Source organism: Pituophis catenifer, unplaced genomic scaffold, assembly GCF_029215685.1.
Source record: "Pituophis catenifer annectens isolate HBS135680 unplaced genomic scaffold, rPitCat1.0.hap2 SCAF_2, whole genome shotgun sequence".
Lineage (NCBI taxonomy): Eukaryota > Metazoa > Chordata > Lepidosauria > Squamata > Colubridae > Pituophis > Pituophis catenifer.
Genome location: NW_027256882.1, coordinates 154123032 through 154148282, shown reverse-complemented (window position 1 = coordinate 154148282; position 25251 = coordinate 154123032). Strand labels below are relative to the sequence as shown.

Here is a 25251-nt window from a genome sequence, read left to right as displayed (position 1 = left end):
AGCTTTACTTAGCCTGCAACCCTTCATCCTTCCAAAATACCAATTTCCGTCCTTTTGTTCACCAAAGTTTACCCATGCTTGGCATGGTATCAAATACAAGCTCATCTTCAGATCTCAGTTCTATTACATACATAATACTATAACACTACAATCTGATTTATGTCTTCACTGAATTCTGTGGGACTCATTGTGGGGTCCTTGGTACTCTCTGAACTTAGTAGTTTTCTTGCAGATGTTTCATTACCAAACTAGCTAACATCATCAATGTGCTGCTGATGTTACCTGCTTTGGTAATGAAACATCTGCAAGAAAACCACCAAGCTCAGAGAGCACCAGGGACTCCACAGTTCAACTCTGAGCTACAAATATTCTCTTCTGTGGGCCTCATTCCCAAGCAAGTTCATGTTAGGGTGCAATTTAAGCATGCAATAACATGGGATTAAGTTCAAATACTTTACTGGGAATCTACTGGGAAACATCAACATGTTTATGATCACTTTCAGGCAAGCAGTCTTTGGATGTAAATTGTTCTTTTGCTTCGCTGGCCTTTTGCCACAGTGTTAAAATATTTGTATTTAGAAAGCCTTCTAGTTTTTGGAGTCTGACGTTTATTTCTTGACAATTATATCATCCTAAGAGGGTGCAAGGGATTGGAAGTGGCAGATCATATGCCAAACCTGAAGACTTGCTGGTTTATGTGGTGCATGATTTAAAATACAATATATTTTTTAGGATTGGAAAGTTGGGGGAGGGGGGAAGGATACTGTTGTTTCCTACTAGCATTTTTCTTTCTGTTGGAAGATCCAGATCTAGTGGACTCACTGGGGAAAGGAAGAATCATTATCTAAAGGATCCAAGGCTGTCTATTTCAGCACCATTCCTGAAATATCCTGGGGCTTCCTATTGCCAGCAGATTTATACCTGGAGAACCTACTGCTAGTCTATTGGGGAATAACTAGGGTTGTTAGTTATTCTCCACGGGTGCAGAACACATCTCTCCCATCTTCATCTCTTTTCTATGATTCTCTGGGGACTGAGGTTTTTTCCCCCAGATTTTTGTTTTGGATATATATATATAAATTTTGATTTATATGCCGCCCTTCTCCAGAGACTCAGGGCGGCTTACAATGCGTTAAGCAATAGCCTTCATACTTTTGTATATTTATACAAAGTCAGTTTATTGCCCCCACAAACTGGGTCCTCAATTTACCTACCTTAGAAAGGATGGAAGGCTGAGTCAACCTTGAGCCTGATGAGATTCGAACTTACGGTAATTGCAGACAGGTGGTGTTAATCACAATGCTATCAGTCTGCTGAGCCACCAGGCCCTTATATGATGCCTTTGTTGGTTTTGTTTTTAAAACATAAATGTCACCAACACATAAAACAGGTAAAAACACAAAGCATGTCCCTAAACTATTGCAGAATGCAAATGCCTCCCCCTGTGGTTCCAATTATCTCCTGAAAATTCCTTGAAATAATATGTCCTAAGCTCCTGAAGCCTTCAAGAGAATAAGACTAAAAGACTTCTCTACAGAAGAAGGCACCAATATCCAAAGCCCCAGCTAAACAACTTTATTATGGGCAGCCTTGGTTTCTCATCAGTCTTGGTTTCTAAATATTCCTCTATTTCAAGTAAGCATGACACCAAGAATAGATGAACTAGTATAAAAATCAATGGAGGTGCCATTCTTGTAAATGTGACCTGTAAATGTGACCTGTACATTTTCAGTTGCGTATGCAATGTCCATCTAATCCAGTGGTGAAATCTAATTTTTTTTCCTACCGGTTCTCTGGGCGTGCCTTTGGTGGGGATGTGTGTGTGTGTCATATGACTGGGTAGGCATGGCTATGTAGTCATGTGACTGGGGGGGTGTCAAACGACAGAAACTCACTTTAACAATGTCCTGCTGGAGCAGGAGGTTGGACTAGATGCCCTCCAGGTGCCTTCCAGCCCTGGATTGCTGTGCTCTTTCAAGGTATCCTCTGAAACTGCGTTTAGTGCCAGGTTTGTGGTCCTTCCTTCTTCTCCTTTTTCCCTCCCTCCCTCTCTCTTTCTTTCTCCCATCCCTCTTCCTTTCTTTCTTTGTTTCGCATCACCCCCACCCCCCGTTTTCGGCCTAGCAGGCCTCAGGGAAGCTTCCCTGCACTTACCTGGGAGCAAAAATGGACCACATGGGGACTCCTGGAAGGGGCGGGGTGGGCGCGAGCAGGGCCAGCCAGAGATGATATTTGCTGGTTCGGGGAACTAGTCATAATTTCCACCACCAGGAGAACCGGTCAGAACCGGCAGCATTTTACCTCTGGGCAATAGGTAGTAAAAAAATGCTTTAAAAAGTAAAAAAAAAAAAGTTCTGAGGATTCCAAGGCACAGCTTATTGTCACAGCTGATTGTTGGAATCTTTATTTTACTTTTCTAAAGCATTTTTTACCACCTAGTGCCCGAAACGGTAGTAAAAAAATGCTAAAAAAAGTAAAAAAAAAAAGTTCAGACAATCAGCTGTGCTCCACTATCATGGAACTTTTTTTTTTTTTACTTTTTAAAAAAGTATTTTTTTTTTCTACCGATTTGGGCAAACCAGTAGCATTTTCACTATCGGTTCGGGAGAACTGCCCCGAATCAGTAGCATTTCACCCCTGATCTAATCTGCATTCATTTTTTTAATTTATTCACTTTTTAAATTTATTTAAACCACCCAGCGTAGTAAAGCCCCTTGGTGAGATGGGTGGCAAATAAATTTAATGAGCAAACAATGTGATAGACTGGGTAAATGGAACCTAGAATAGAGGGATACATAGATGATTAACGAGATGCAAATGGTGGTTCATAATTCCATTGACAACAATGATTAGTACACAAAGGAAGAAAACCACTTGAAAATGGTTTCTAACTCTCTGAAAAGCAATAGCAATAGCACTTAGACTTACATACCGCTTCACAGTGCTTTACACTAAGCGGTTTACAGAATCAGCATATTGCCCCCAACAATCTGGGTCCTCATTAACCGACCTTGGAAGGCTTTCAAGGTCAGTGAGACTCGAACTGCCAAACTGCTGGCAGCCGGTGATCAGAAGTAGCCTGCAGTAGTGCATTCTAACCACTGTGCCACCATGGCTCCTAAGAAAAAAATTCTGAATATAGTTATAAAATTTAAAAAATGGACAAAAGTTCTGGAATAATATTCTTTACAAGTTCAGAGTAATCAGTTAAAGTGAATGCTGAGAAAATTTTCAGATTGACCCAGTTGCCTTTAAAATATTACTTTTCTTCCATTCTAACCTCTCACTTGATGACCAGTGGTTTATGTGTGTGGATGTGCACTTATGTTACTTGATTTATTACAGTTTGTCTTCAGTTTCCATAAAAGCCGTTGGGCACTATTAATTGGCTAAAGGTTTTCATGACTTTCTTTTGAACCTATTGGAAGCATTTGCTCAGAGACTGCTCTATTATTCACTGATGTCTTCTATTTATTCAATACTTACACCATATTTATTTATTGCTCTAGTCTTTCCCCTTCCTTTGGGTTCAGCAATTCTAGAGGGCAGCTCTCAGCATGCTGTAAATAACTACCAGGGGCCCCTTAGCTCAGGAAAACCTGTTCATTCCTAAGCCAGGACACTCTATACTCAACACAGAATGTGTATTATGTGTATATTTTAAAGGAAGATTTTGAAGCAAAGCCTCCACAAGACCTTTTCATTGTCAGCTTCCTTTTGGTCTGCTTAGGATGTTTTGAAGGGCTTTAGTTGGCTTGTGTACTATGCTGATTCCATGTAGTAGTCTGTTGGTGGTTTCTGAGATCTTCTTGATGTACGGTGTGATTCTTTTTAGGGTTTGTGTTGGTTGTGCTGCATAAGGTTGAGTGGTCAGGGACCTTTTGATAAAGTTGTGTGGACATCCATTTTGTTGGAATATGTTGTACAGATGCTCTATTTTCTTCTTTTGCTATTCCGGGTTGCTGCAGTGTGTTTAGGCTCGTTTAAATAAAGTCCTTACACAGCTTCCCTTGTGGGAGAGGAGTTGTTTCTCTAAAAAGAAAGGTTCTAGGCAGATCAAAAGACCCAACAACCCTAGAAGAAAAAAACAGGAGTCATCCACAATAAACAATGTAAGGACTGCAACAACCACTATGTAGGACAAACAGGCAGAAGACTGGCAGAACGTATCTCTGAACACCAACTAGCAGTCAGAAGATATGATGAAAATTCTTTAATTTCACAACATATAGACAGATTTAACCATAGTTTTAACTAGGAAAATGTGACCATCCTAGACCAAGCCAAGTCCAAAAATGCCAGGGAATTTCTAGAAGCCTGGCACTCTGACAAAACAGCCATCAATAGACACAATAGACAAAAGGGACTATCACCCTGTTCAAAAGGGAACAAAAAGACTCAAGCACCTCTCCACCAACAATCAGCACCCAGACCAGCAGATTAACTCCAAGGTTAACATCAGACCAATAATCAAGTAAGCAATACCCCAACCAAGAAACTGCCAAAAAAGACAGTAATCAGTAAACAGCCCAACCAAAGAACTTACGAGACTATTCCCACCCACACAGACAGGCAAGCCACTAGAATGTAAACTGAGAGCAAACACTATTCCTTACTAGCACTGATGATGTTACCTAGTTTGGGCAATGAAATGTCTGCAAGAAAACAAGGAAGCTCAGAGAACACCAAGAGATCCCTCACTAACCATATACTCTGGAACTCAGCCTTCAGATCTGCAATAATAAAAATCCAAATACACCCAAATGCATCAATTGAAGAAGGTGGAGGAAGAGTGAAAGAGGCTCCTATTCATGTTATTATAAGAAATAAACTTGTGAGAAGTTGGCAGATATATGTAAGAAAGCATCCTTTACAATGCAATTCTTACTTCTCACATGGATGCACTGCAAATGATCACAAAACACAAACAGGCAGGTCAGATAAAAGGTTAGAAGATAATTTGCTCAGGCTGAACCCGATTTAGGGTTAATCTTAGTTTTTTTTTCCCTGTGCACACTGTGTGAATCCAGCCTGTAGGGGTAATTTGTAGTTCAATGTGCTACTCAGAAAATGTGTTATTTAGTCTCCAAGTTAGGCATGTGAAGTAAACATAGCCAAGTATCTGGAATGAACAGAAAATAAAGCCATGAGATGGACATTGTTTAGTGCAATGTTTCTCAACCTTGGCAACTTGAAGCTGGGGAATTCTGAGAGTTAAAGTCCACCTAGCTTCAAGTTGCCAAGGTTGAGAAACACCGGTCTAGTGGAAGTGTAAGATGCTGGAATCAAGAGCCTGAAACCATGGGAAGAGAGATAAGTGTTCAAGATTCCAACATCTTAAACTGTCTTGCCCCCCTGCTACTCACAGATATTGCCCAAGATTAAAATGATCTCTGAAATAAGAAACAAGACTGACTCATGTAGAAATCTGAGCAATATGTGGACAGTGGTATTAATCCTAACCCTAGTAGTAATTTTCTCGGTCTGTTTAGCATTCTCTAGAAAGGCTGGAGCATCTGCAATTGCTACCAGACAAATAAGCTCTGTCTGTCATTATTCATATGAGGATATCATTTATATGCTGATAGAAGTCTGGTTTTCCACTTAGAATCCCCAATGCTGGAACTTGGTTTCATTTGTATGCACCCACTGGGGAAAAAAATAAGAAATTCCACTCATCTCATTCTTTTTAGCCAATTTATACAAGCTACTATAGCTTGACAGTCATCAATTATATGGATTATATGCTTCCATACAGGTGAGAGACTGATTCTTTTTCTCCATATTGGTATCTGGTTCACCTCTATTCCATATATTTTCCTAAGAAGTTAGAGTTAAATATTTAACAGCTGCATTTCCTGTTTCTCCCCCCCCGCCCCCCCCCCCAAAAAAGTGGGAGTCACTGTCATTGTTTTCCCCAGAAAATTTTGGAGCATCTCTTGGTGCCGCAAAACACCACTTCTGTACCCATTTGCATATTTGCAGATACAATTGAACCATTAACCTCATCCTATTTTCCTTTTTTCCTCTGGGAATATAACCATGATGTGAAGGGACATTTTTTTAGCTTATCCTGATTTCAATGGACCATTTGCTAATAAAAGTCAATCTTCTTCTCAGCCTCATTTGCCATCTTTCTCGGATGTATTACTGCCTCCCCATTAAAACTTTCGACTCGTACAATGACATAAACTATGTGGTGGTGTTGAAAAACTCAGCTGCCCAAGCGATTGCTCCCTTAACTTTCTCCTTCTTCCTTTTTCCTCCCATCCCCCAACAACCCAAAGACAAGACACATCTTTGCAAACAAAGGCCATACAGATGTTGTTTTTCTGCCCCACCCCCCACACTTTTCACTTGAAGCCTCCGGCCACCCAAACCTGTAACTCCTTTGGCCATCAGAAGGCTGACTTTTACATAGGTGGTTGCTTGCTGACTCACTTTCTGCGTCATATAGTAAGGGTCAAAGTCCTCCAGTGGCACAGCAACCAGGCCTTTGGGGATGTCCCCGTAGATGAAAGGCAAACTCTTCCCTGCCTCCAGGTCACTGTTTGGTTTTGGTTTGCTCTCTTCATCGTCATCTCTGTGACTGCTGTCTTGCTTAGGACGCTTCTTCTTATCTTCTGCAATGCGCTTCTCAATGTTAGCCAGAGATTCCGGAGTGAAAGGCCTAAAACTGTCAGGGCCTGGTGGTGCAAGCAACCGCCCTGCCATCTTTTCATCCTGCAGAAGCTTGTTCAGTTATGTTGCGCCCAGGGTAGGTCAACTCTGAAAGCACAAAAGAAAAGAAAAGAAGAAAAACCACAAATCAGTTACCAATATCAAGGTTGGCTGGAGAGCTGGGAACTTCCCTGGGGGAGAATTTATCTGGTAGAGCCCTTTCCCCACTGAAAGAGCTGACTGAGAGTCCTTTGAGGTTACAAATAAACAAACATCACTTCCTACATTCCCTGGTGGAGTAATCAGTTTGCCTATTGTAGCATAAACAATTAAAAAATGCATGTCAAAAATTAGCATCAACTTTCAAGGACTATGCTTCCCTATGTCATTTACCTCACTTAACTTTGGGTTCTTCTGGGGACATTTGAGACATTGACCTTACCACAGTTCCGAGTTCTTCAGGTAAAGAATAAATTATTGGGATTACTCCGTTTAATAGCCCATGATCAAAACAGTAGGAAATACCAGCTTTTATTGCCAGAATTTACCGTGTTTTGTAATGCTCTAATGATTCTGCATCTCCTGAAGATTCAGCTCCTCAACTACAGATTAATCTGATATTTCTCTCTTTTTTTAAAATCTGTTTCCATTCTGGGCAATTTCATCTTGGTTTGTATTCTGTGTTCAGCATTTTTCTTTCAGAGACTCATACTAAGAAACATGGAAAGTTTTACAAGACTTGAGATGCTAAATCAATGATTTCAAAACAAAATTTGGTCATCTCTTGACCCAATTGTTGCAACACACTATATATAGTGATGCCTTTGAAGAGCATCAGTTAAAACTGATTGAGAATGCAATGATTCAATTAAGTGCATCCCTGATTTGCTCAAGTGACACCACTACTGGGAGAGGAGTATTAGTTGCCAAGTTGCTTCTAGATGCAATTCAAGGTCCTGGTTGTTCTGTTTAAGGTTCAGGATTTTTCTTTCTCTCAATGGTTTCTGATCACCCAAGGAAACACCCTTATGAATCCCTTTTGAACACCTTCAGGGATTATGGTCGCATGCCTTTTCCAATGCTCCTGAGGTCACAGCATTACCAACTCTGTTGGCATTTAAGAAAATCCCTAAAATATGGCATTTACAGAAGGACTTGGGGCAGTGGTGGTTTGCTACCGGTTCGCCCCGGATCAGGCGAACTGGAGTGGCTACGGCGGGAGGCTCCACCCACCCGTCCGGATGTCTCTGCGCATGAGCAGTAGCGCCGTGTACGCACGTGCCCATGAGTGAACCAGTAGTGAGCAAAATTGAAATCCACTACTGACTTGGGGGCATAAATAGAACGGTTGGTTTCTGTGCTGGAGTAGGTGAATGTTTATTACTCAGAATGCCATTTCTTGGCATGATTTTGAATGGGAATATTATTATGACAGGTAGTCCTCAATTTACAACCATTTGTTTAGTGTCTGTTTGAAGTTACAGTGGCGTTGAAAAAAGTGACTTGTAACCGGCACTCACACTTAACATCTGCAGGATGAAGTGATCAAATTCTGGTGCTTGGCAATTGGCATGTATTTACTATGGTTCCTGCATCCCATGGTTTAACAATCATGGCAAAAAGGTCATAAATTGCGTAAACTGTACGCAATTTATGACCTTTTTGCTATGGTTGTTAAAAAACGGAAATTCTGGTCCCAATTGTGCTCGTACATCGAAGACTTCCTGTATTTGATTTGGTTTATGTTATAACGTTGTTTCTATTTTTTTGTTACGGTATAGTAGGGAACAGCTGGCCCTTTACATAACAAATCAGCCTGATGTGTTCAGAAGCAGTTATCTAATCCCTGAGAGGAAAGAAGGGTTTCTGTCAGGTTTTGGGCAAGAAACACTTTTTAGAGTTGGTTTTAGTCCTGGATTGGTAGTGAGGGGGTTACTTCAGGCAACACCGAACACTGAGGAATTATTTTGTTCTAAAATAGAATTGTGTTAGTGTGTGTGTATGTGTGTGTGTGTGTGTGTGTGTGTGTGTGTGCATGTGCATATGTTTATAATTTTGTGTGGAACTTTTATCTTTTTTGGCCTTTAATAAAGTTGATTTTTGTTTAAATACTGAAGCTGACTAATGGCCTTCTGGCATCTACCTCAGAGTGCCTGAACAACAGATTCCCAAAAGTTTTGTTTGGTTTCCCCTTCCTGTAGTTTAACCAGATGCAGCCTGAATTAAGCATGACCCATCAAGTGTGTCCCAGAATTTTTATGCCAGATGTCCCAAAGATGCTTTTCCAAAAGTAATTTAAACCCTTCTATTCCTCACCATTGAGTCAGAACTGAAGAAGTTTCTTGGATGAAACATTTTTAAGGAAAAAGTCCAAGGAAGTCCAGTTGCCTTTTGGAAAATGCACCTTTGGGTTTGGAACAACCATAACCTGGATGACTGAGAATCTCCATAGATACTTTCATGCTAGATGCTCAGTGGTCTCTTGACAGATAAGCCCATTTCAAAGGATTTCCTGAACAACAACAACAACAAAAAAGATGGAATCCCACTGTGCCACCTGAAAACCAGAGCTCCTCATAAGAACATGGTCCTTCTCTGAGTATATTAAGACAGCTTTGTGTGGAAGAACCTACCCAGCAACAAAAGTGAAGAATTTGTAGACAACTATATCAAAGCAGCATTTCCCCTTGATCTATGCAGGGAATCAGTTCTCTAAAATGTAGCTCTGAGTGCAAATATGATCCAAGAGGCATTTGTCCCTAAATGCGCAAAGATTAGCAAGTTCTGAGTTTTTTTTAAAATAAAGCAAACATTAATTCTTCCATGTCACAAAATGAAACCAAACCAAAAAAAAAAAGAATCTGACTATTTAAAAAAAAAAAACAAATTTCAATAAAACACCTAGGACCTGTTTAAAATACAGGTAGTCCTCGACTTACAACAGTTCATTTAGTGACCATTCAAAGCTTGACAACAGCATTGAAAAAAGTGACTTAGGACTATTTTTCACACTTAATGACTGTTGCAGCATCCCCGTGATTACGTGATCAAAGTTCAGATGCTTGGCAACTGATTCAAAGTTATGACGATTGCAGTGTCCTGGGGTCATGTGATCCCCTTTTGTGACCTTCTGGCAAGCAAAGTCAATGGGGAAGCCAGATTCCTTAACAACCGTGTTACTAACTTAACAACTGCTGTGATTCACCTAACAACTGTGGCAAGGAAGGTCATAAAATGGGGCAAAACTCACTCAACAAACGTTTTGCTTAGCAACAGAAATTTTGGGCTCTATTGTCATCATAAATTGAGGACTGCCTGTAAAGTTATAATCCAGTTTTATCTAAAATGTGGTTGTTAGGAGTTGAAAACTACTTGATGGCATATAATTCCTAACAGTTAGAACAATTAATCAGTGGAACAACTTGCCTCCAGAAATTATGAATGCTCCAACACCGGATTGAACAATCATTTGTCTGAAGTGGTGTAGGGTTTCCTGCCTGAGCAGGGGGTTGGACTAGAAGACCTTCAAGGTCCCTTCCAACTCTGTTATTCTATTCTATTCTATTCTATTCTATTCTATTCTATTCTATTCTATTCTATTCTATTCTATTCTATTCTATTCTATTCTATTCTATTCCATTCCATTCCATTCCATTCCATTCTAATTTCATCTTCTCTCCCCGTTGAACTGCCTGTCTGAGATTATATATGGCAATAAGCAAGGCATGAATCTTATTTGCCCTCATTCTCACTTGACATTTGAACTGACAAATCACACCAACTTCTGACTCACACAACTCTAGCATACACCTGCTCTGTACTTGCCTGTGAACACTTTGCAGATGTGAAAGAACCACGAGTTGCAGGTATGATGTTTAGGCTAAAAGCATAGGCAGGTCTTTCGATTTTAAAATGTTAGATATCCACATATGCCCTAGGTTGGGGCACATATCATTCTGGGACTTCATTGATATAATTTCCAAAGCCATAGGCTGTCCTAACATGACAGGAATAACCCTGCTCCATTCATTTTCCTCTACTGGTAGCAAATGGCAAAGATGGCAAGATTTGTCATGTGGTTACTATATTTTTAGTCCTCTCAGCTTCTGTGAAAAAGATAATCGCTTCTCAACTCTTGCCTTTTTTTCCTGTGTGATTGTGTATGTTTGTGTGCAAGGACTCTGCAGTTACACAGCTGGGTTGAATTACATTGCAGATGGACTGAGAGAGAACTTACCCTCTACTACATAACAGGTAACAGAATAACAGAATTCGAAGGGACCTTGGAGATTTTCTAGTCCAACCCACTGCTTGAGCAGGAGACCATATTCCATTTTAGTGTCTGGGCTGGGGCTGGGGTGGTGTGAAAAGGAAGGGAAAAAGACAAAGACAAAAGTGCTAAAAAAAACCCCCTCCATTTCTCCAGGCTATTATCTCAGACTCAGAAGTAAGAAATATCAACTAACCTCCTAGAAAGGAATTCACATAACGTGGGCAGGTGGGTGCAGTGTAGTTAATGTAGGTTACAGTGTTTGCACAACAGGCTTACCCTTTCTGTTTCTATGAGGAGGACTTCACTGTGGTTGTTTGCAGCATAGCACAATGTGCAAGTTCAGCCACAGTGGCTTGGCATTATGAGCGAACATGGTCATTTGTTCAACAGATTGTGGTTTTCTTTTTTTAAAAAAACCATACAGTAACTTCTTGCAGTGCCCAAATCTTGGGTTTAGTTGAAAGAGATCTAGGATTCTATTTCTGGGCAAAAAAGATGAAACATCTTAGTTTTTCCCTCCAGCAAATAAAAATGATTGATAAAAAAACCCCCATTTTCCAGAATCCAGAATTATTTGGCATGCTTGAGAAATATGAATGGCTAGTTAACTTTTTCAGTATTATCCATAAGTCCTATATAAGAGAAATGGCTCCAGAATGAATTTTTGGTTATATTAGCTACATCAGGGAAAGTTCACAGCAGGACTGGTCTTTCAGAAATGCAGCAAAACCTTCATTTGAGTCTTTCTGAATATTAAGTTGCTGCTCTTGCTAAAAGTACATTTGACACTTCTTCCTGATCAGTTGGCAATCCTTTTTAATAAGTCTGTCTGGCTAGCAAGGCCAAATCTATTTTCCTTACACCAAATTGAGCAAGTCATGAGCCTCCAGATATATATAAAAATAAAACTAGAATTTTTAAAAGATGCTAATTAAATCTGAAGAAGGAAACCTTAAAAGGAAAGCAAAGAAACACATACAGTTGAAAGACTATGTCTGGAAAAATAAGTTTGCATGCAGCAAGGACTGCACCGTGTCCCAACAAAGAGGGCACCGTCCAGGTATGACGTGCTCTCAGACAAAATAAATGCATGAGTCAGAAAAACACACACAAACACATACACACCAAAGTTTATCTGCATCAAATGCTTCTGTCAAGCATGCATGCAGAGACACCAAGATACACAAGCACCCTTTCTTTGCAGATTGACACCTTTGCAGGGGAAACCGGAAGCCTTGGTTCTCCGCTCTGTGGCTCCCTTCACGACAGCATTTTACACTGAAGGAAGAAGGGGAGTGGAGTTCTAGAAGCGGTGCACTGATGCAATGGCACTGCAGCACTGCAGACTGAAATACAACAGAGCACATCGGCTCTGGCGTTGAAGGGAGGAATCCAGCTGTTGAGTGGGCAGAAGGTCTGAAGTACAGAAATCTTGATCCTGCTACACACCTTACACAGACAGGGTGATTTCTAAAAACAAATGCAGAGGCGTAGGAGATTTTATCCATCCTCTCTTTCAGCCCAAACACGCACGCATCTTCCCATAAATGAGTGACTAGCAAGGACTTCTTGAATAAAGAAGGATGACTCAATACATTGTTTGAAGCCAATGAACCCCTACAAGGCCAAATCATTATGATGTGGCTATTCCAGCAAGAAGTCAGTCATTGTTCCCATTGAGAAATCCACCTGGCTTTTTTGCCTCTCTCACCCATTCTTTACCAGATATACATATTTTTTTTATTATGGTCCCTAATTAGAATTGTTCTTCATTAAAATCATCTAAGAGAAGCAAACATTTAAAAAGAGCTGAGTGTTTTGGTATGTTGATTAGATCAGAGAGATCCTGGTTCAAAGGCACACTCAACCATGAAACAGCTGAAGAGATCTTGGACCTGGCATTGACTTAACCTATTTCACAATATTGTCAAATTAAAATCAGAAGGGGAGATAATGTATGCTATCTTGATCTCCTTGGAGAAAATACTGTGTAGTTAAAAATGCAATCATACAGTATACACAAAAATACACAGAACCAGTTTGGTGTATTAGGTAAGTACTAGGTGTACTAGGTAAGGTACCAGGCTGGAAACTGGAAGACTGTGAGTTCTAGTTCCACCTTAGGCACAAAGCTATCTGGTCGGCCTTGGGCCAGTCCCTTTCTCTCAGCCCTAGCAAGCAGGCAATGGCAAACCACTTCTGAAAACCTTGCCAAGAAAACTGCAAGGACTTGGCCAGGAAGTCACCAGGTGTCAAGATTGACTCAAACATATACACAGACAAAACCATTTAAACATTCCAATTTCTGAGAGAAAGTTTAGTCTGCTGCTAGGAAGCTCCATGATTTCCCCAAATCTTGGATACTCAAGTATGAGTGCAAAGTTAAGAAAATCAAAGCTTTACTTCATTAAATGTTTGCTATTGCTGCAAAAAGCTGATTTGCTCATTTTCTGAAGTTAGTTTAAGCTTTGATATGTTTCTGCTGTAGTTAACAGACAAAAATTGCTAGACCCCTTAACCAATGTATGATAGTTTGCACTGTTCACATTTAAGTTACTTCCAATTGCTCTGGCATACGGTGAAGCCTTCTATATGGAGATATTGGTCAGTCTTAAATCTGATTAATTAGTAACATATTTAATTTTTGAAGTTAAATTTAAACAGATGCTTAATCAACCACAAGAAAATTTAACCAATCCTGCTAAGCATGAAATATGTATCCAGTAAATGATTTGGAACTTATCCAATTAAACAATGGAAGGAAGCATCTGTAGCTCCTGCTATAATGGTTTTGATAGCATCTCACCTTCAGTCTTATAAAACCAGCAGAGTAAGCAGGCCTCATTCCTAGAGAAGGAAGACAGCAAAAGTTTAATAAGGTTAACCAAGTTCTGTTAGACTCTTCTACTACCAAGGATGCATCAGTCTCTTATTGTATTAACCTTATAACCAGTTCACAAACCCATAAGATACAGAAATCAATAGGGACAAGAAAAAATGCATAACTATATAACTATAGTGGTTCCAGTCTCTAGCTATCAAATTTACTTTAGACTCCATCCCAATTTAGGATGTGATGATCCTATTTTCTTTCAAGAGCTAGCTTTCCTAGATGATCTTCAGAACCACAGTTTTCCAACTTTCAATTTTCAGAGAAATTAGGGTTAGAATTGTAACATGTAGATAGAGAGAAAGTTGCAAGAACGCTGGTAAAAAAAACCAACAAGGTGTACAAGAAGCCATATTTGGATATGTGCAGATTGAAAGGCCAAAGGAATTACAAGACCCTGGATTCCAAAATTCTTCGAGAGAAAACACAAAATAATCTCTGATCCTTTAATAACAACATTTGGCAGAACCAATACTAATAATATTATAATCAACAAGAAGTTCTCATTTAACTAATAATGAGTCAGAGATCATTCAGTCCCCTTATTCATACTCCATATAACTGATGCAATTATCTGATTAGCACATCAAATAATTCTACTTTGTTTTGGGAAGTTATGACTAAAACCAAAGAATGCTAAAACTATTAGTTATTTATTTAAAAAAAATAACATTGAACTGAAATACTTGATTTGATGTGGGACTGCACTATATTTTTGACAAATTTGCTTCATTTCTGGGGTCACTTCAGTTGCTTATGGGTGGGAAAAATACTTCAGATACAATTCTGAGAAGAATAAAATAAAATAATTTTCTGATAAAAGGATTTGCCCAGCTTGTTTAAAACTTAACTAAACATAGATATTTCCTATTTCATGAACATTGAGCTGATTTTAACTTTAGGTGATATCCAGAGCTCTGGAAGCGTTTATACTATTGATCTATTTTTAACTGTTTTTATAATATCCGAAAGCCTAAATGGGCTGTGTCTAAGCTTACATATCATGCTAAACTATACTTTATTTAGCTATTTTCTGTTGCATAAACTATAAACTGCTGTACAATTTTTGGCTGTACATATCATATTAAGGCAAAAATGACCAAAACCATATTCTGGCTTAGCTCTACATGACACTCTAGACGACCTATTATGTAAGTAGGTATGCACCATGCTACTGTAAAAATACTTTCTACCTGCTGTGTATTTTCATCTGGATGGTGATTAGTAAAGATGGAAAACAAAATCCCGAGTTTCCCAATGTAGCTATATCAGTGAACCAAATAACAGAAAAATGATGTTCTCCTGAATGTAAGGATATTTTACTGATGGCTCAATCCTAGAGATTAGCCCTACTGCCAGAGTCTTCTCCTTTGTAAAATGGAGCTAATTTTTCCTATGAATTAAGACACAAAACATGTGTACTGTTTTTCTTCCATACCCCAACTGTATAGTTTTGAAGAATCCAGGTTTGTGATATAACTTAGCTTCTATCTGCCATTATGCTGCGTTCTGAGTCATGTGCAGGAGTTAGCATTGAAACAACATAAAGGGAGGGTTCCACCCAATCTTGGACAAACAAAAGTTAAATAGGGTTATCCTGCAATGCAATGCAATGCAATGCAATGCAATGCAATGCAATGCAATGCAATGCAACGCAACGCAACGCAACGCAACGCAACGCAACGCAATGCAATCCAATCATGACCCTTCTTAAAAATGAATAGTTAACCAGGCTCATCTTGTATCTTTTGATACTTCTGAGAATCACCTAATGAACCATGTAGCAGCATGGATTTTCTCTCTATGCCTATGCTTTGAATTATTTGGGATTTGTCAGAGAAAATAGAAAATAAAGCGACAAGCTAAATCTTAGTGAAAAATGTCAACATTCCAGCTTCCCAGACTTATCCATGATTTTCCCCAATAGAGAGGTGCTTAAGGAACTCTTAACAATCTCAAATAGATCAACACTCATGCTAGAACCTTGTCATGTGTGGAATCCACTGTGGAACAGCAGCTTCACATGTATGAAGACCAGCTGTTTGCTAATGACATCCCTTAATAAGTCCTTACTGATGGCATCTCCTGGGCCCAAACTACATGTTTCTCTTGGGAGCTGTGAAATGACAGAGAAACATTCTCTTTCAAATTGCCCTCTTTCATGCAGTGAAGAAGAAAGAGAATAATAGAAGCTAAGCTTGTGTTGATGGGAACCCACTCCATGCAGTCTAAATGTGATAGCTGATTCCCACAAATGGACCATCGGATTGGTTTGTCATAAATTGAATTTGCTGTTTTGCACTGCAGTTCAACGCACAGGGAAGCTTTCTAGGGTTAAATCCAATGCTCTTTGGCATAAATGAAAGAAATCACTCATTTGATGTGAGGAAGACACAGAGAAACACCACAGTATGGCTTAAAAGAGCTCTTATCACTAGTGAGTCACAGCCTAATTGAGAGTTAACTAATTAGATGATAACTAATACTGTGCAAGTAAAACAATGAATAACTAATTTGATGGTAACTAACACCATGCAAATAAAACAGGAATGAGGAACTTAACCCTTCACTACAAAATAGTTAAAAAGCAAATTGAAAGATGGAAGGAAACTGTATAATCAAACTGCAAAATTCATCTTAACTCTAGCTGTTCATGAAAAAAAAAACTATAGGGAAATAGTTGCACAAAGAAAGAAATCATCAGATAAGGTCTAGAATTCAGGTCATATGACAGAATGTTTAAAAGTATTTTAAATAAATTATTTTAAACAAACAAGCAAACAAATAAACAAACAAACAGAATGTGTTTGTGAAGTGTATAACCCGCCTTTTCTCCAGGAGTTCAAGATGACTTACATAGGGAATCTGCCTTCATTTTCTCCCCACAATAAACTTGTGAGATACAGCAGGCTGAGAGGGAGCAATTGGCGCAAAATCATCTAGCACATTTCCATAATTGAGGATTCCTCCCATGATAATAGTTAAGTCCTTTATCTTAACCACTACACTGGTTCTAAATACATGCAAAAATAAAATAGTGGAAAGGGCGTGCTGATAATTTGTGCATATTTTAAACAATGTCAAAAGAAAAAGGAAAACAAATTGCTCTTTGTTCAGCAAGGGAACAGATCAGGTAAAGTGTAAGAACATGTAGAATTTCACAAGGGGAGCTCATCTGAGTTTAAGGTCACAAATTTTAGTGGCAAACATTTTTTTTCTAGTGACTTTGAGCTCTGCCATGAGTACAGCCCCCAGAATGGGCATAAAAGCTATACAGAGTGTAAAGTTTATCTTTAGCCTGATGCATACATTTGTCAAATATGTTTGCATAAATACACATTATAAAGTTTCCAGAAGAGAGCTACATTATTCAACCAATAAGAAAAATGCCACAAAATCCAAATTTGCCAGAGCTACCTGGTGCGCTCTCCACTGAGATTTTACAAATAACCATAAACCTGCTTTCTACCTTATGCTTACTGCTGCACATAGCAGTACCCCAGGACAAAAATACTTGATATGAAAAATGGTTGTGTATTGATTCCAACATTTTAAATAACATTTAAATGACTCATGAAGGGCACATATCAAATAAATCACAGTCTTTCCTTCCCATAAGAAAAATTATGCTGGATGAGATAAAATTATCTATCCAGACCAGAAGTGGGCATCACATACACAACAGGTTTGCCCAGAATCGAAAATGTGAGCGCGTGCATGTGCACACTGGCTTCGCTCACATGTGTGCATTCCATGCATGCGCATGGCATTGAAAAAACGGCAATTATATAGGATGGGATAGCACAAAGGCGGGTGGACAGGCCCAGCTGCTTCGCCCAAACCGCTCTGAACGGGCAGCAGCCCACCTCTGATCCAGACCTTTTCTTTCCATTGGCTGCTGAAAAGTTACAAGCAAAGTTTGAAGACAGTGGTCCAGTGTTTCTGTCAGTCCACAAATGTTCTTCTTATTTTTAGGAATATGTTATCTCTGACCACAAAAGATCCACTGTTAGCCATTATTAACCAAGAGCCTTGGTGGCGCAGCAGACTAAAGCACTGTTAAGTAACACCAGCTGCCTGCAATTACTGCAAGTTCAAATCTCACCAGGCTCAAGGTTGACTCAGCCTTCCATCCTTTCGAGGTAGGTAAAATGAGGACCCGGTTTGTGAGGGCAATAAACTGACTTCGTATAAAAAAAAACACCGCTTTGGAGGGGGCAAAAGCCCTACTAAGCAGGTATATACAAAAGTATGAAAGCTATTGCTTAACGCATTGTAAGCCGTCCTGAGTCTCCGGAAAAGGGCGGCATATAAATCGAACCAATAAATAAATAAATAAATAAATAAATAAATAAATAAATAAATAAATAAATGCAACAGTCTATTATAGCTTATCCCCCCCCCCAATGATTTCTAAAAGCCATTTAAACTAGTAGCCCTTCCCATATCTTATTATAATAAATTTTGGTGCTATAACCCAGGGTTGAAATCTAGCAGGTTCGGACAGGTTCTGGAGAACCGGTAGCAGAAATTTTGAGTAGTTCCGGCAAATACCACCTCTGGCTGGCCCCAAAGTGGGGTGGGAATGGAGATTTTGCAAGATCCTTCCCCTGCCACGCCCACCAAGCCACGCCCACCAAGCCATGCTCACAGAACCAGTAGTAAAAAAAAACGTATTTCACCACTGCTATAACCCCATAAGATGATTGCAAGATTGCTGCCCATCTCCTTCACTTTTATATTATCTTTTCATTGTAAAATGAGAGTGTTGTCATCTTTTTGGCATTTTGCAGGCAATGAGAGATTGCCTGCAAAAAAAAAATGTCAGAGCTGAGAATAGCTCTCAAGTTTATTCTTACCATTAAAATTCTAAGGATATCTTTTCTTAGATTCCCCAATAAAAACACCTCCGGAAAGATAAAGAAAAATGGAAACCTAAGCCTTTTTTGGACTGATGAGTAGGATAGTGAGAACTGTTAACTTGTATCTTTTTATATCACAAACATGTAAATATACATTTAAATCATCATTTTTAAAAGGACTTTTAAATGATCAGATAAATGATTATCCTCTTTAGATAAGCAGCTTGCATGAGGAAAATAGAAAGCCAGTTTGGTCTAGTGGTTAAGGCACCAAGCTAGAAACTGGGAGACTGTGACTTCTAGTCCTATCTGAGACATGAAATCAATGGGGTGACCTTGGGCAAATCCCTCTCTCTCAACTCTGGGAAGGAGGTAAGGACAAGGCTATTCTGAAAACTTTTGCCAAGAAAACTGCCAGGATTAGTCCGGGCAACAACCAGGAATAAAAAGCCTGTCTTGACTAGACTCTAGAAAGAGTGCAGAGAAGAGCAACAAAGATGATTAGGGGACTGGAGGCTAAAACATATTATTATTATTATTAATAATAATAATTTATTTAATTTATATACCGCCCTACTCCCGAAGGACTCAGGGCGGTGAACAGCCAAACAGTAAAATTATATAGATACAAAATTTAAAAACAAAGTAAAATCGAATTAAACAAATTTGGCCCAAACGTATTAAAACCCCAATCATTTAAAAAACCAATTAAAATTTACATAATTAAAAAGAGGGAAAAGATTAGGCCAGGCCCGCCTGATGGAATAAAAAGGTCTTAAGAGTGCGGCGCAAGGTGCGCAGATCCGGGATCCTCCGTATCTCTGGGGGGAGCTCATTCCAGATAGTAGGTACCCCCACAGAGAAGGCTCTCCCTCTAGGGGCTGCCAGTCAACATTGTTTGGCCGATGGCACCCGGAGGAGCCCCTCTCTATGAGAGCGTACCGGCCGGTGGGAGGCTATTGGTGGTAGTAGGCGGTCCCGTAAATAACCAGGTCCTAAGCCATGAAACGCTCTAAAGGTGGTAACCAAAGCCTTGAAGCACACCCGGAAGACCACCGGGAGCCAGTGTAGCTCGCGCAGGAGAGGTGTTACATGGGAACACCATGTCGCTCCCATTACCACCCACACGGCCGCACTCTGCGCCAGTTGGAGCCTCCGGGTGCTCCTCAAGGAGAGCCCCATGTAGAGAGTGTTACAATAGTCCAGGCGGGAGCTGACGTGGGCTTGAGTGACCGTGCGTAGGGAGTCCCGATCCAGAAAGGGATGCAACTGGCGAATCAGGTGAACCTGATGAAAAATCCTCCCGGTCACGGCCGTCAAGTGCTCTTCTAAAGACAGCCGTGAATCCAGGAGGACGCCCAAGTTACGAACCCTCTCCATGGGGGCCAATGATTCGCCCCCAATAGTCAGTGATGTCACCATATGAAGAATGGTTGCAGGAACTGGGTATGTCTAGCTTAATGAAAAGAAGGACTAGTGTTCCAATATCTCAGGGGCTTCCACAAAAAAGAGGGAGTCAAGCTATTCTCCAAAGCACCTGAGGGTAGAACAAGAAGCAATGGGTGGAAACTAACCAAGGAGAGAAGCAACGTAGAACTAAGGAGAAATTTCCTGACAGTGAGAACAATTAATCAGTGGAACAACTTGCCTCCAGAAGTTGTAAATGCTCCAACACTGGAAGTTTCTTTTTAAGGCACAAAAAAAAAAAAAGGGGGGGGGGAGGGGGAATAATTGTGCAACCAAAAATTTATACTTGGAGCCCCCATCCATTGTTGATTGTAGATAATTTTCCCAAGTTTGCATATGTGTAAGTGGAATGCAAGTGGCACTGTACCTTTTTGTCTTTGTGCTGCTTTGAACATTGACTGCATCAAGAACTTTTACATCAAGAACTTTTACTGTTGGAGGGGTAGCCTTCTAATGTTATTTGTTATCCAGTTTCATGCCATATCATATCTTTTTTTAGAAATGTCATCCTACACTTTTGTTCCTATGTCTACTACCTTATGTCTAGCCAGGTGTATAATGCAGTGTTGTGGTACTATAGGATGTGGGTCAGTCAGATCTCTTGCATCATTGGAGGATGGAAGGACTTTCCTTCTATGTGGCTTTTCCTGTTGGGTTTTGATTACACACAATGACACAATGTGATTATGATACATTATGCAAAGTACGAGTATTGGACACTTTTCCCTGGTTCTACATAATATCGCCTGTATCTATTCATCACAGAAAGCAAAGAGATTGACAAAAATGGCAGATGGTGAGAAGATCCTTTCCATTCTTGTCTCTATAGTTATAATGACTAGAAATAGTCAATTCTAGATGACTAGTTTCATATTTTTAGAAATAGAAAAAAAAATACATTATCTTTTGAAAGGCTTAATGATTTATTTCTCCCCTTTCAACCTGCTTACTCAGACAGACCAATTTACCCTGAAGACTAGGGTAGAAGACACAGGCTAGACACCTTTAGGAACATTAAATAATAATATTAAAAAGTGTACATACAATTCTCAACTACAACAAATGCCTACCCATATAAGCCTAATGTATGTGTTAAGACTGGGCATAATTCTAAGTACTGCAAGTATGTCCAGTATATATTTACTGAATCTACAAACTGGCTTTCAACTAAACAAAAGACAGATGCCTTAAAGCATTATGCAAGTCCAGGTGCAATTAAAACCAATGAAATATGAACAATAGCCATGGGATGTACTTGCTGCAATTTTTCCTGAAAATAGCAATTTACCATTGTCACTTTTGGTTCTGGATTTCTCAGTTTATGTATTCCCTTGAAGGTGGAGAGTCAGTTGAAATTGCAGCCAAGGGCACCGGTTCCTATCTTTTCAAAGGAATACGGTAGAGAAGCATGCTATTCTATTATTTATATATTCTATTATTTATAACATTATTTTATGACTCAGGAAGGATTCCTAAGGACACTTAAAATAAATAACACAATACATTCCCACATGTTAAAGAACAACAATCAATGTGTTTATACTATATTTCTTGACTACAGTACTCTGTATAAAAGACTATTGGAAGAAAAATAAAACAATGAAAATCATAATAATTCATTATTACTCCACATTAACTCAGTCTCAACATTTGGGGTATCAGTCCTAATAAAACTTTATTTTTGTACAATATAATAATCATAACAAGAACCATCTCTGTGAGCATGTGTGGCTACATTGCAACTAAGAAATATTTCTGCCAAACATCACTATTTCTCAAAAAAGTCAAAATGCCCCCTTACACTTACTTTTTCCCATCAAGGTGTAAGGAGTTGAAAGGCTGGTATTTTATTCTGTTTAGATTTTAGGATACTTTACCTTAAAGACTAAAAAGACACTTTATCTATATTGGAAAAGTTATTGATTTAGACTTCTTCTTGTGTACTATTATGGCTTCATTTGCATTGATAGAGCCAATTGGAATGGATATAGCAGAAAGACAAAGTCAATGACGCATCATTTCTACCTGATTGCAGAATGGGATTAAGGATTCTCATGACAGGGGCTTTTCTTAAATTTAGATAAAGTTGATAAGAAGGTTCACCTCATGGCAATTTTTCCAAGCTATAGTCCATTCTGTAGTCCATTCAAATGTTGAGAACCACAATTTCATCAGGTTTAAACTGTGATCTTTTAAATTTCCTTTGTACAGGAAGATAGTTCCTTCCCCAATCAGATAACCTCTACATATGTTGAGATATCAACTCCCAGATTCCTCATCCATAGCATACCCCACCATGAGAAAAGTGGGAGTTGCAGTCTTAGTACATTGGACGACAATATAATCAGCAATAACCGCTTCATCAATTTGCACAGGGATTATAGATGAAGAACAGGGTGGATGAAGAGGAGTGGGAGTCCAACTTCTACAATCAAGATGATGATGGGGATAACTTTCCTCAGTTTTGCCTGTGTAATAGCAATAGCAATAGCACTTAGATTTATATTCTATTTGACAGTGCTTTACAGCCTTCTGTAAGCGGTTTACAGAATCAGCATATTTCCCCCAACAATCTGCGTTCTCATTTTACTGACCTCGGAAGGATGGAAAGCTGAATCAACCTTGAGCTGATCAGGATCGAATGCCTGGCAGTGAGCAGAGTCAGCCTGCAATACTGGATTCTAACCACTATGTCCACTGTTGGTGGACACAGTGGTTACCACCACTGTGGTTGTAACCACTGTCCACAGTGGTTCTAACCACTGTTTTGACCATTATTACAGGTAGCCCTTCACTTACAACAGTGGTGGGCAAATGTGGCCCTTTTATAACCTGTGGACTTCAACTCCCAGAATTCCTAAGACAGTTTGGCTGTCTCAGGAATTCTGGGAGTTGAAGTCCACAGGTTGTAAAAGGGCCACGTTTGCCCACCCCTGTCTTACAACCATTCGTTTAGTAATGGTTTGAAGTTACAAGGCACTGAAGAGGTGACTTGTGACGTTTTCACACTTATGACCCTTAGAGAATCCTTATGGTCACACGATCAAAATTCAGACGCTTGGAAACTGACTCACTGTCAGGGTTGCAAGTAACCAGGTAATGATGGTTGCAGTGTCCCAGGGTGATGTGATCACCTTTCGTGACCTTCTGACAAGCAAAGAAGCCAGATTCATTTAACAAACATGTTATTTACTTAGAAAATGCAATGATTCACTTAACAATTGTGGCAAGAAAGGCTGTAAAATGGGGCAAAACTCACCTAACAAATGTCTCGCTTAGCAACAGAAATTTTGGGCTCTATTGTGGTCATAAATTGAGGACTACCTATAGGCCCAGAAGCTTCTAATGGAGTTATTGGGGGCTTCCAATTTAAGACATTTGATAAGGGAGCTTTTCTTTGGAGACTGAGCAACAATGCCACAGCATCAAACAGCCCCTAGGCTGATCTTCATTCACTCACAATGGTGCCACATGTGAACAGATTAAGTTGTATGTGAACTTCAAATGTGCGACTGTGCGCAAAACTGTACTGCCAGGCCTTCTATTACTAACATGACATTGTTTTATCAACTGTACCCTATAGTCTATTTCCTTGAGCATTAGGAAGTTACGACTATCAATAATTAAAAGCTATGGTTCAAAATAAATGAACAGATACATCTTTTGAGGTCCAGTTCGTATTTCCTCAACAGCACATGCAATTTTCCTTGATATGAGCCATGTTTAGCTCTAATCAGATATGTTTGTACCTTGCTTCACATTTCTCCTTTGCGAAAACTTCATATATTGGAGATTAATGTGATTTAATCATTAAAAAAAAACTTGAAATGTTAGCCGCCTTTTAGCCTATGCCATATTAATTGAATAAAAACAATAGCCTTATGGCACTTTTGAGTAGATCAAACACCTGTTATTATTACCGTATCGTGTTCATCTTCATTAACTAGGCTGTTCAATTTTTAGCACATTTATGCATGGTAAAGATGGAAAAATTCGTATACAGTAGTCCTCGAGAGTTCAAACTTATGACTATTGAATTAATGTCCCTGAGGTCATGTGATCAGAATTCGGACACTTGGAAGCTGGTTCATATTTATGATGGTTGCCGTATCCCAGGGTCAAGTGATCCCGTTTTACAACCATCTGAGAAGCAAAGTCCATGGGGAAGCCATATTCATTTAACAACAGTGTCACTAACTGAACAACTTCAGTGATTCATTTAGCAATTGAGGCAAGAAAGATCATAAAATGGGACAAAATTCACTTAACAAATGTCTGTCTCTTAGCAACAAAAATTTTGGGCTCAATTGCAGTCGTATGTCAAGAATATACTAGAATATATTCATATTATTTCCCCCTCATTAGAATTATACTAAATTTACATGTGTTGTATCTGATGCCACTTCCTCCCATTATCTCTCCCATTCTCTTGCATTCTATTCTTTCCCCTCTTAAAAATATTTGCTATGGCACCCCCAATATATTCCTTTTGTCTACAACTGCATTGTTTTCTGCAGTCTCTCTCAAAGAAGAACAGTTTCTGCTGAGCCCACTGTTTTCTCCTGGCGACATCCTTAATCACAGTAAGTGATTCTATAATTTGCCTTTCTTCCATATACTCAGAGACTCCTCTGTGGAAAATTAGTAATACATGCTGGAGAAAAGTAGGAAATCATAGGAAGGACGAAGGAGCTCATACTGTAGAATTTAAGAGGAGGAGGAAGATAAGCCAGATGCCATCAGAAAATGTCCTCCAGACGTTGAGATTACAAAATAAAAATCCAAGGAACAAAATGGGCACTTATTTTTTTTTCCCTTTGCAAATTGGAGAGATTGCAACATCTCACTTTTGCTCCACTCTTATCCAGAAGCAACCTGCCCAGATATGACTACTGGCACACAAGAATGATGTGTGTGGATGTTAAAACAGATACCCCTTGTTCTCTGATTTGGTTCTCAGTGTTCTCAACATAATAGGTGCAAAAGTATCTAAACCTGAATAGGAAAGGGTTCATGTCTTTAAGTGTGGAAATTTTCTAAAAGCCAAGTCTTTATTTGCAGCAGTCTCTATTTGCAGCAAACTCTTTATTTACATAAAA

General features: G+C 39.3%; 1 protein-coding gene across 8 annotated transcripts in view; it reads right to left on the bottom strand.

The window, feature by feature from the left end:
• Positions 1-6714, bottom strand: part of SCN8A (sodium voltage-gated channel alpha subunit 8) — a 76484-nt gene extending 69770 nt beyond the window's left edge. For all 8 annotated transcript variants that reach the window (XM_070934831.1, XM_070934833.1, XM_070934836.1 and 5 more), the window contains exon 1: positions 6442-6714. In XM_070934831.1, coding sequence (XP_070790932.1) covers positions 6442-6714 — 273 coding nt within the window. The remainder of the gene's footprint in view (positions 1-6441) is intronic.
• Positions 6715-25251: the final 18537 nt, after the last annotated feature.